Source organism: Microcebus murinus, chromosome 4 (assembly GCF_040939455.1).
Source record: "Microcebus murinus isolate Inina chromosome 4, M.murinus_Inina_mat1.0, whole genome shotgun sequence".
Taxonomy (NCBI): Eukaryota; Metazoa; Chordata; class Mammalia; order Primates; family Cheirogaleidae; genus Microcebus; species Microcebus murinus.
In genome coordinates this window covers 15342309-15352778 of record NC_134107.1, presented here as the reverse complement: position 1 = coordinate 15352778, position 10470 = coordinate 15342309, and the positions used below count along the sequence as shown (strand labels likewise).

General features: G+C 37.5%; 1 protein-coding gene across 1 annotated transcript; it reads left to right on the top strand.

Moving 5' to 3' along the window:
• The first annotated feature begins 1244 nt into the window (after positions 1–1244).
• MS4A2 (membrane spanning 4-domains A2) lies at positions 1245–10093 on the top strand. Its single transcript, XM_012757027.3, has 7 exons — positions 1245–1420; positions 2288–2402; positions 2925–3059; positions 4718–4783; positions 5331–5489; positions 6546–6644; positions 7499–10093. Exons 1-7 carry the CDS (start codon positions 1350–1352, stop codon positions 7595–7597), a joined length of 744 nt encoding a protein of 247 aa, XP_012612481.3. The 5' UTR covers positions 1245–1349; the 3' UTR covers positions 7598–10093.
• The last annotated feature ends 377 nt before the right edge of the window (positions 10094–10470 follow it).

The window sequence follows — 10470 nt, the reverse complement described above, 5'->3', positions numbered from 1 at the left end:
GCGGTTAGATAGGGTCTAGGACCATGGAGTTCACTTGTGCGTGCTCAGTGATAAGAGCAGCGAGTGCCTTGCATGGAACATAAAGTCATTTTTTGATGAATGTATAAGTCAATTAGGTTTATTTTTTAATTCCAATAGCACTTTGTAAGTCTATCAATTCCTGAAGACACAGTGGGAACATGGTACCTGGACTATTCTGTTTTCACTATAAAAAGTATGCCAATATGTCTTTTAGTATTCTCTGTTCATGCAAATATCTTAGTTTCCCATGAGCAAGAATTTTATCACATCCCAGAAAAACAACACAGGTGACTAGAGGAAAAATCTGTGGTATCTTGAAGTTTATTGAAGAACCATCCAAGGTTGTGTCTGTAATTAAACTAAATAAAAGAGATTCAAACCTTCTGTGAATCTTACCTATACTCATTTTGCTATGGTCTAGCTAGTTATGCTATTGGAATGAACACATTGGTTTGGCCCTGACCCTAATTGAGGCATACTGCTCAGTCCAATGCTGTTTAGATTTGCTCATGGGATTTGCTATCACGTTCATGCTGCTCAGTGCTTTCATCATCCTGTTCCTGCCATTATAAAGATCCAAGCAGCAGAGAGTCAGTCTAATGCTTTAGCAGACAATTGAGTCTTGAAGTGTGAAAACTTCTTACCTTTTATACTCTATCAGGTATGGTTTACAGCAGTCTGACCTCTGCCTGTCCTGTTTCTGAGACCATCTGCTGCAAAGAGTCATGTAATTCGTGTCCAAAAGGCAAGAAGAGAGAGAAAGATAATAAAGTCAGAGATGGATACAGATATTGAGAGACTGAACTCACTCATGCACACAAATAGTCTTTGTCCTCAGGTCTACATGTGAAGCCAAGCATGCCTTAAACAGGGAAGAGAGGCTTTTCAAAGGTGCAACTGGAGAACCTGTGATGCAGAAATGACTGAATTGGGACACAAGTAGGAAAAGATCTGGAAAGGACACAGAAAGCTCTCTCTGTTCTGCAGTTCTCTCTCACCTTCTCAACTCCCACTAAAAAGTCTCATTCTTAGGTTCTGTGAATCCTGCTAGTCTCAGGCAGAATTATGCTCCACAACTCCCAAATTTCCTCATTTCATACTAGTCCCTATTCAGTCAGCTTCTCAATTTTGCTATTTATCATAATAAGAAAAACCCTGTTGATCTTAATCAGCCAGGAGACCTATCTATCTGACAAATGGCTTATGTATGAAGATAAGCTTGGTGTTGTGAGTCAACTTATTTCAAACGAATATCCAGAGCACACTGTGAGAGAAAGTCCACTAAACCTCAATATAACACTTGTTGTCACTCCTGGATAGCCCAGTTAATGAAAAAAATGGACACGGAAAATGGCAGCAGAGCACAACTCGCTCTCCCAAATCCACAGTGGTCCCCCAGGTAAGTAAAGGCTATTATTTTTTTTTTCAATTTTCAGTCACCTAGTGAGCCAGAGAAAGCCACAGCTACAGTTCTTGGGAGAAGACAATTAATGGACTGAGGCATGGGCCCATCTAGTGTGATTAATATATTGGATATCAAGAAGCTATTTGCTATACTTTCCAAGTGATTCTTTGTCATTGGTGGAGATGAACTGGGAATATGAGCTGCTCGTCCTAGAAACTCATATTCTGGGTATGAGACAGGAGAGTTCATATTATGCATGTAGGTAGATCTCTTGCCTCTGTGTCTAATATGTGCTGAGAGATGCATATTCCTCACACATGCTTTTACAAATGCCTTCTAAAATGACCTCCTGCCTGGTTGGTCTTTATGAACCGTAAGCTGTGGGATGCTGCTCTGAAGATGAAAATAATAATAGAGATTGAACTAGCAGTTCAAAGCCATTCCTTTACTGTACTCTGTTATATGAAGTCGAGTTTGTCATTGACAAAATATATTCAGATACATTTCTATGTTAAAGGGACTATGAGATGCATAGGTAAATGTGTTTGATTGTATTCAGTTTTACTTATCGATATAGATTGATAGGAAAGAACTTGGAAATAACCCTGGGTTAAGGGAAGGAAGGGTTCACATTTTTTTTTTTTTTTCATTTTGTCCCATCTAATCACTTCGATAGTGTTTAGGTGTTCTTGGTCAGTTAGTTGGAGCCTCTGAGCCTTGGTTTCTTAGGTATTACAATGAAGATTTCAGTTACAGGAGTGTTTTGAAAAAATAAACAAAAAGTCCCTTTCTATTAATCAAGGACTTTGTATAGGGAGTTGGAGAATTTTCTCATAACCAAATTTCTGTTAAATTTCACAGTGTACCTGAATCTGGACTCTCAGAAATCTCTTTCCATGATAGCACTCTACCAAAGAAGTCCCCACCACAAAATATATGGCTAACATTTCTGAAAAAAGAGCTGGAATTCCTGGGGGTGAGTGAGCATCCTCCAACCTCAGCCAGAGTAAGGGTTTCTCTAGAAAAGTATATTTGGTTGCATCAACTGTTTTTCCACTTGAGTTCAGGAGGAGGAACAAGCCCTCTAAAAAATCTGGTAGATAAAGAGGTGACACCTATTAAGGACACCCCTTTGCAAAGGACACCCTTTTGCATTTCCTTATAAACACCATAAGTTACTGGGACAAGGATGGCAAGTAGGAGTGGAGGATTCATGGTCTCTATCTTTACTTAGATGGAAAGAACAATGATTAATATCCAGCATGACTATGCAAATAAAGGCACATGAGAAATGTATCGGCTATCCATGCATTAGGCAGTGCTTGTAACAATTTTTATAGGGTCCAGGGGATACTGGAAAATATTACATTTGGATCACTTCTCAGATCACTCTAATACACTAAAGCAATTTCTCACATTTGACCTCAATTATAAAGAAATTGATACAATCTTGGGAAAATATATTCTAATTTCACAAAACCCATGTGTTTTTCTATAGGTAACACAAATTCTGACTGGTTTGATATGTCTTTATTTTGGAACAATTGTCTGCTCTGTAATCAATGTTTCAGACTTTGAGGAAGATATTTTTTCATCATTTAAAGTGGGCTATCCATTTTGGGGAGCAGTACTTGTGAGTATATATCTACAATTGTCTCTGAAATCACACTGAACATAGGTTTTCTCTTACTTAGATCTAACCAGTTGTTTATCGCCAGTATTAATATTTATAATTCTTTACAGATATGTGCTCATTAAAAATAATATCAAAGTATTCTTGCTATAATTAACTGTAGGTTAAGCATTTAGCCCACAGTTTTATTAGATGAGAAACCTGAGACTAATACAATTTAAATGACTTGGCCAAGGGACATTTACCTAATAGAAATTGAACCTAAACTTTCAGAATGCAATTCCAGGAAAATACCCCTAATACTATTCATTAATAAAGTTACATGATAAGTACATATAATCTTATCTATCAATTTAAAAAGTTATCTTCATGAAGGGAGTGTAAAGAGATTGCCAAGGTGAAAAAAAACAAAGTCAACAGTTATTTGGTGTATTTCTATGCCCTAGAAACTTTTTTTAGGTGCTTCCTCCTTAGTGTATCTCTTTTAATCATTGTACTGTCTGGAAAATAGATGGCTGATTGAGATCACAAAGATATGTGGCTTTTAAAAGTACAATTGACATAAAATAAATTGCAAATATTTACACTGTACACTTTGATAATTTTTGCCACATATATACACACATAAAAACATTACCATATGAATATAAATTAACATATCCATCATCCTCAAAAGTTTCCCTGTGCTACTTTGGAACCTCTGCCTACTTCCCTCCCTCCACTCCTTGTCCTCCCATCCTCAAGAAACCACTGATATGCTTTCTATAAATATAAATTAACTTGCATTTTCTAGAGCTTTACATAAATAGAATTATACAGCATGTTCTCTTTACTGTCTGTTTTCCTTTGCTCTGCATAATTATTTTGTGATTACCCGTTTTGTTTTTTGTATCAATACTTCATTCAAAAGAATACATTTTAACTCTAAAATATATAACATTGGCTTGGCACTCTGCTAGACACTTCGTGCTCAGATCACTTGTTTAGGACTCTCCTTATGCCTCTACTGTATTGTATTTGGAACTTCTCTCTACTGTCTGTTCATTCCAACCACTTAGCTTATTAGGAGTCTCTCAACACATCATACAATCTGAGTCTTTTAGAGATTATCTTGAATTTGTGCTATTGGACTTATATTTTTACCAAATCTTTCATCATGTACCTTTCTGTGATCACTACATGTCTGTCTATTAATAATAGATTTTTAGACCCTGGAGAGATATATGCCACAAACACAATTCTTGCCTATAGGAATGGACAGTCTAATACAGCGGATGCACATACAAACAAAACGATTATAATAGAATGAGAGCAGTGGAATAAAAGAGTCATGTACCAGTTGCTGCTGGACCGTGCTACTCTGGGAATGACCCAAGGGCTGTCAGGGGTAGTGTCACCTGGGGGCCAGGTATAAATGAAGAATTTTAGGCTTCATCCAGGACCTAATGAATATGAATCCACATTTTAACAAGATCCTCACATAATTCATGTATATATTTAATTTTGAGAAACACTCTATAGGCAATAAGAATAAGGAATACTGGGCTCACAAGGGACATTAATGGACAGCTTTATAGGTACCCAAAATATTTGGGGAATGGGGATGAAATGTTGAAGAAGAGAGACTCACTGTATTTCCCGCCCTCCCTTTTGAACAGTTTGCTATTTCTGGAATTTTGTCAATTATATCTGAAAGGAAAAATGCAGCAAAGGACAAATATCTGGTGAGTTGCGATTCTGTCTTTATCCATCCTTGAGAAGCTAAGAATAATAGAAATTTAGGAGTCTTGAGAGAGACATGTCTTCATCTCCTATATTATTAGTGAATGTGGATATGCAATTTTTTTTCAATCTACTTTGGATTGGAAGCCTTTTTGCAACAGAAGTTGGATATAATCATTAGATACATAAATTGTATCATTTGACATGCAATGAAAACAAGTGTCTAGTGTTTAATCACCTAGACACTTGTTTTAAAAAGTCCTCACACAGGTATCATCCTTGTAGGTATATGAACATGATCAAAAAAAGGATTTGTTTTCAATTATAAGGAGACTGTTTTAGGAGAGGTCATGGGTATCCATGTGGTTCCTGAATGCAGTCCAGCTAGAAAGTAATATACTCTTATTAAACAATGAATACGTTTTCAAGATTTCTCTTTTTAACCTAAATTCTGAACAAATGCAGAGTTTACTGGATGCACTCAGCCCCTAAACCCAGGTAGGTTTACTGCCCGTGTCCCCAGGTCTGAGTGCTCTTCTTTATCATCAGGTGAGAGGACGCCTGGGGGCAAACGCTGGCAGCAGTATAGCTGGGGGGATAGGAATTGTCTGCCTGATCATCAACCTAAAGAACAGCACGTCTTTTGTCGACTACAGTTGCGAAGAGGTTTTTGACTCTGACAACTGCTTTCTGGCTTCTTTTTCCACTGTATGTATTTCTTATGGGATGGCTAAGATTTGGGGTCCTAATCTAAGTAAAAAGCCCTGTTTTCCTTTACCATGATCACTATCCTTTTTTTGTAGTCTCTATCACAAAAGTATAGAGCCCTGTAGGTTCATGCAGTCCAGGGAGATGCTGGCTGCCTGCTCCCTCTGCCCCAGCCAAATTCCTCAAGGTTGGAGTTATCTGCTGTGAGCAACCATCTGCATTTCCCATGTATTTTCACTTTTTATTTATTTATTTTTTATTTATTTATTTTTTATTTTGGCATATTATGGGAGTATAGATTTTAAGGTTTCAACAAGTGCCCTTTCCCCCCTCCCCCCACAAGTCTGAATCTCCAGCATGACCATCCCTCAGATGGTGCACATGCCACTCATTATGTATGTATATACCCATCCCCCTCTCCCCTCCCCCCTCCCTAATACCCTGTTACTATAGTACCTATGTGTCCACTTAGGTGCTACTCAGCTAATACCAGTTTGCTGGTGAGTATATGTGGTGCTTGTTTTTCCATTCTTGGGATACTTCACTTAGTAGTATGGGTTCCAGCTCTAACCAGGAAAATATAAGATGTGCTATATCACCGTTGTTTCTTAGAGCTGAATAGTACTCCATGGTATACATATATCACATTTTATTGATCCATTCTTGGATTGATGGGCACTTGGGCTGTTTCCACAGCCTTGCAATTATGAGTTGTGCTGCTATAAACATTCGAGTGCAGGTGTCTTTTTTGTAGAGTGTCACTGGATCTTTTGGGTAGATGCCCAGCAATGGGATTGCTGGATCAAATGGTAGATTCACTTGTATCGCTTTAAGGTATCTCCATATTGCTTTCCACAGAGGTTGAACTAGTTTGCAGTCCCACCAGCAGTGTAGGAGTGTTCCTCTCTCTCCACATCCACGCCAGCATTTGTTATTTGGAAGGACTGATCATGCAGGGGAGATAAAAGCAGGGGCTACTATAAGGAATAAACTTTTGAGGTACCTATTATATGACTCTAATTACCTTTTTGGTTGTTGTTGGTTGTTGTTCAACAGGAAATTGTGGTGATGATTCTGTTTCTCACCATTCTGGGGTTCTGCAGTGCAGTGTCACTCACGGTATATGGGGTTGGAGAAGAACTCACAAGAAGTAAGGTAGGTGGGGGCCTGATACTGAATCCTAAATGGCAGGCTAATGAATTTGAGCTTTAGCCCTTAAAAATATGGCCTGGATTTCCTGGAACATTTCTTACAGAAAACTGTTTCTCCAAGTTTCATTATTTTGGTTTCCAAATCTCATGGTTTAAATCACATTTTACACTCATTGGTAGCACAAATGTCATAATAAATCCTTCTGACTGAGAGTTAGAAAAAGGGGATCTTTGTAATTGTCTAAAATGCAGATGCCCTGAAATGTGTTGAGTATGAGAGATGAATGAGCAGGCAGCATGTGGTGGAACTACACAGGTATCTGGCCTTGTTTTCTGTCCCAGAATAGATTTGTATATTTGTTCCTGCTCTCTCCCTTTTTTTCCCCTTGATTTTTCCCTTCTGACTTGTTCTAAAGCTTCAACGTTCTTTCCTTCCTATTTTATGATGACCAACTGCATTTCCACTTGCCTCCCCATCCCTTACACCCTTGATGAGAATCACTAGCACTTGATACACACACACTTACTCACACCGATGAGTGAAACACTCTCTCCATCTGTCCACATTCCTGAAGCATTCAAGTCTGGACACCTTTTTAAATCACTCTTCTCCAAAGACAATGGCAGCAAATATACTGAAGAATAATCTCACCAAGTTTTCATCAACTGTTATAATTTTTTTGGGCCCTCTTGGACAGCCAGTCTAGTTTTCTGGAGATGGAGGGAATGGTTGGAGTGTAATGGGAGAGAGTGTGAGATTCAGAAAGACACAAGAAGCTGAGATAAGCTCCTCAAACAAGACTTCTAGTGATGGAAAATTTCTTGGTGGTTGATATAGAATGATTTTTGCCTTATCAGGTTCCAGATGATCGTCTTTATGAAGAATTAAACATATATTCACCTATATACAGTGTGTTGGAAGAGACAGTGGAAGAATCTTCTCCTAATGATTCATAAGGATCATGTGTCCAGAACATTCAGATTCACAGCCAAGGGGCCAGAAAGCCAAGGTCTTTGTTTAAGGGGTTACTGGAAGCATTTCTGTTCTCTCCACAATTTCCTGCCAATCTTACATTAGATTTATTCCCAGATGACAATGTTTTGTTTTCGTTGCTTCTGTTCACTTAAATATGCTCCTCCCAATTTGTAGATATGATAGATTCCTATTTTTTTCAATTTCGGACTCCTGTTTTTCTTGCTTTATATTATGATCTCACACCTATCCTTTCTGGAAACATATAATAAGTAAGATTTTACTGTGTCTACAACTGTGCACATAATGAAAACAAGAAGAAGCCTCGTTGAGAGTTGACTTAAACTTTGATAGTTTAATAATATTTGGTTCTTAGTTCTTTTTAGAGTTTACAATATAGCTACAGTTGGGCATAATATGCACCCACCTGCCCACACTCACCTGCATGCACATATATATATCTTACACTATATATAACTTTCTATATGTAAATATTTTACAACCCCTCAATGATAATATATTTTTGCAAAGACACAACGTTTTATAAAAATCTGTATATTGCCTGAATCACTTACAAATTTACTGGCATGGTATTGTTCAATAACGTTTGCAGATTGATGTGTAGGTAGTGGGGAGTTTCATTAAGTTACCCATTATCTAGTGATATAGGTGGGTAAAAACAAGGAAACTATACATGGAGAGATCATTTAATGAAACATTAAATGTGATGAAAGAGGAATAAATTAATAAAAACCTCAGGTGAAATGAAGTCAATAAGAATAAGAAAAATGGTCATATCTAAAACATGTAGAAAAAGAGTAGTTGGTAGATTTTGTTAGTAAGTTAAAGGATAAAGTTAGACAAGCAATTGGTTGGCTAATACATTAAGTGTTTGAGCATATGATCAAAGGAAAACACCTGGTAATGTTGAAAAAATAATAGAATGTCAGAAATATGAATGGTGGAATAAGACTACAGAGAGACCTAAATTAAGCTCCGTCTTAGGCTTTCATTTTGAGGAGACAAAGGGAAATGCAATAGGAGAGGGCCCAATGGCAGCTACTACAGAGTTCTGATAAAGATAAAATTTGGTGACAGAGCTTTAGTGTCATTACAAGAGAGATCATTATTAAATGAAGCGAGTTAGCACTCTGAGAGAATTACTTTGAGATAGATGTTAAACCTCACATGTCTATAATCAGAGGGAAAAAGTAAAGATAACATCTAGAATGGCAGCCACAAGCATTAGTTAGAAAAGGGGATTGTGAAACAGTAGACAGCAAGTAGCCTAAAGCAGAGAAAGATTAGAAAAGTGAAAATAATTAACCACACAGAAAGTGTCAGCTTGGGCAAGAGAAGAGTCCACAGTGATAAATCAACTCCAGGTAAGGCGTGGAGATGAGGCAAGGAAAATAGCAACAGTGAACAAATGCTCAGGGGCAGAGGAATTCCATACATGGGTACAGTGATGAGTAAATGAATGAAATATTCGCAATGGCATTTAGAGAGAGAGAAACAGGGTATATGTGAGAAATACGACAGTAGACTGTGAATAAAAAGTAGTGAATAAAAATCAACCTCGGCAAAATGATTTTGTTGCTGTTTTTAAGAGAAGGAAAAAAATATTTCATGCCTAAGTAGCAGAGCCCAGTTGGGAGGACTGAAAAATCAGCTTGGAGGTATTAGTCACAATTAGTCAATAAAATAATTAGTTACATTTCATGTATTTAGGATGCCAAAATTAAAAGGTGACAGGTAGATGTTAATTTCCCTAGACTATGAAAGTGAAAACACCGATCATACAAGAAGTGATTTAGAGACATATTATGCTTTAACTTCAGGACCTCAGGTTTTCCATTTTTAGTTTTCTAAAATAAAATTTCGTTCCTCCAAATTTGACAGCAGAATAAAAAGAACATAACCTTTTACTGTGTGGTTTGCTAAGCTGCATCTCCATTCTTGGTCATCCATAGTTAGTCATATCACTTCCATAACATATATATTCATTTCCAGATTCCTAAAGTTGGCCTACTGGGACCTCTGGAAGTGGATCCAGTCTGTCTTTACAGTTGTATGGTATATTACACCTCTTTTTATTCAACTCAATTTCTATTTTAACCACAGCATTGACTATATATTTACTATGTACATCACACAATTTTTTGAATTTTTCCTCAAGAACGTTCTAAGAAATGTCGTCCCACCTCTGCCTGCCTTCTATCACGCGCCCACCTCAGGCACACACAGAGCACACAGCTGATGTGCTCTTCACACCGTCATTGCTCCACATTATCGTTCTAAATTTCAACTTAAAGATCATCTTCATGAAGACCACCGAATGCACACTATGCATTCAGCCTTAATTTCTTGCACCATAGCTAATCTATCCAATGATGCAGCATAGTATCATTATTAGTGTGCTTGTGATCCTTATGTATTTTCAATGATCAGTATTTGTACAATAAATTGGAATCATCTAACTTGGTTTTCCTGCCTGTGTTTGTGTTTACATATGAGGGACTGTTCAAGAATAATGGGGACAAAAAGCATCAATTAAATGATGCCAGGGACCAAGAACAGTTTCTGGAGTCTTCCTTTTCATCAACCCTTTGTCAAATAGGATGCTCTACAAAGCAGCCCCACAGACAGAAAACAGACTATAGGAACAATCACCAGCCTCCTCTTGTCAAAAAATGATGAAGTAGAGTTGAAACTAGAGGCAGAGTCACATTTCATAAGTTAGTCTTGACTTTAATTTATTTGCTATGCTATGTGAACTTGAGAAAGTCATTTCTCCCATGGACCTCAGGTTCTCCATCTGAAAATGAGCAATTTGGAGCAAAAGGTTCCCAACAGA

What these genes read in the sequence shown, in the direction of transcription:
- MS4A2 (XM_012757027.3), top strand. Translation starts at nt 1,350, where the DNA reads ATGAAAAAAATGGACACGGAAAATGGCAGCAGAGCACAACTCGCTCTC. An exon ending in TTCTGGCTTCTTTTTCCACT is followed by an intron (nt 5,490 to 6,545) that starts GTATGTATTTCT and finishes GTTGTTCAACAG; the next exon opens with GAAATTGTGGTGATGATTCT. An exon ending in AAGAACTCACAAGAAGTAAG is followed by an intron (nt 6,645 to 7,498) that starts GTAGGTGGGGGC and finishes TTGCCTTATCAG; the next exon opens with GTTCCAGATGATCGTCTTTA.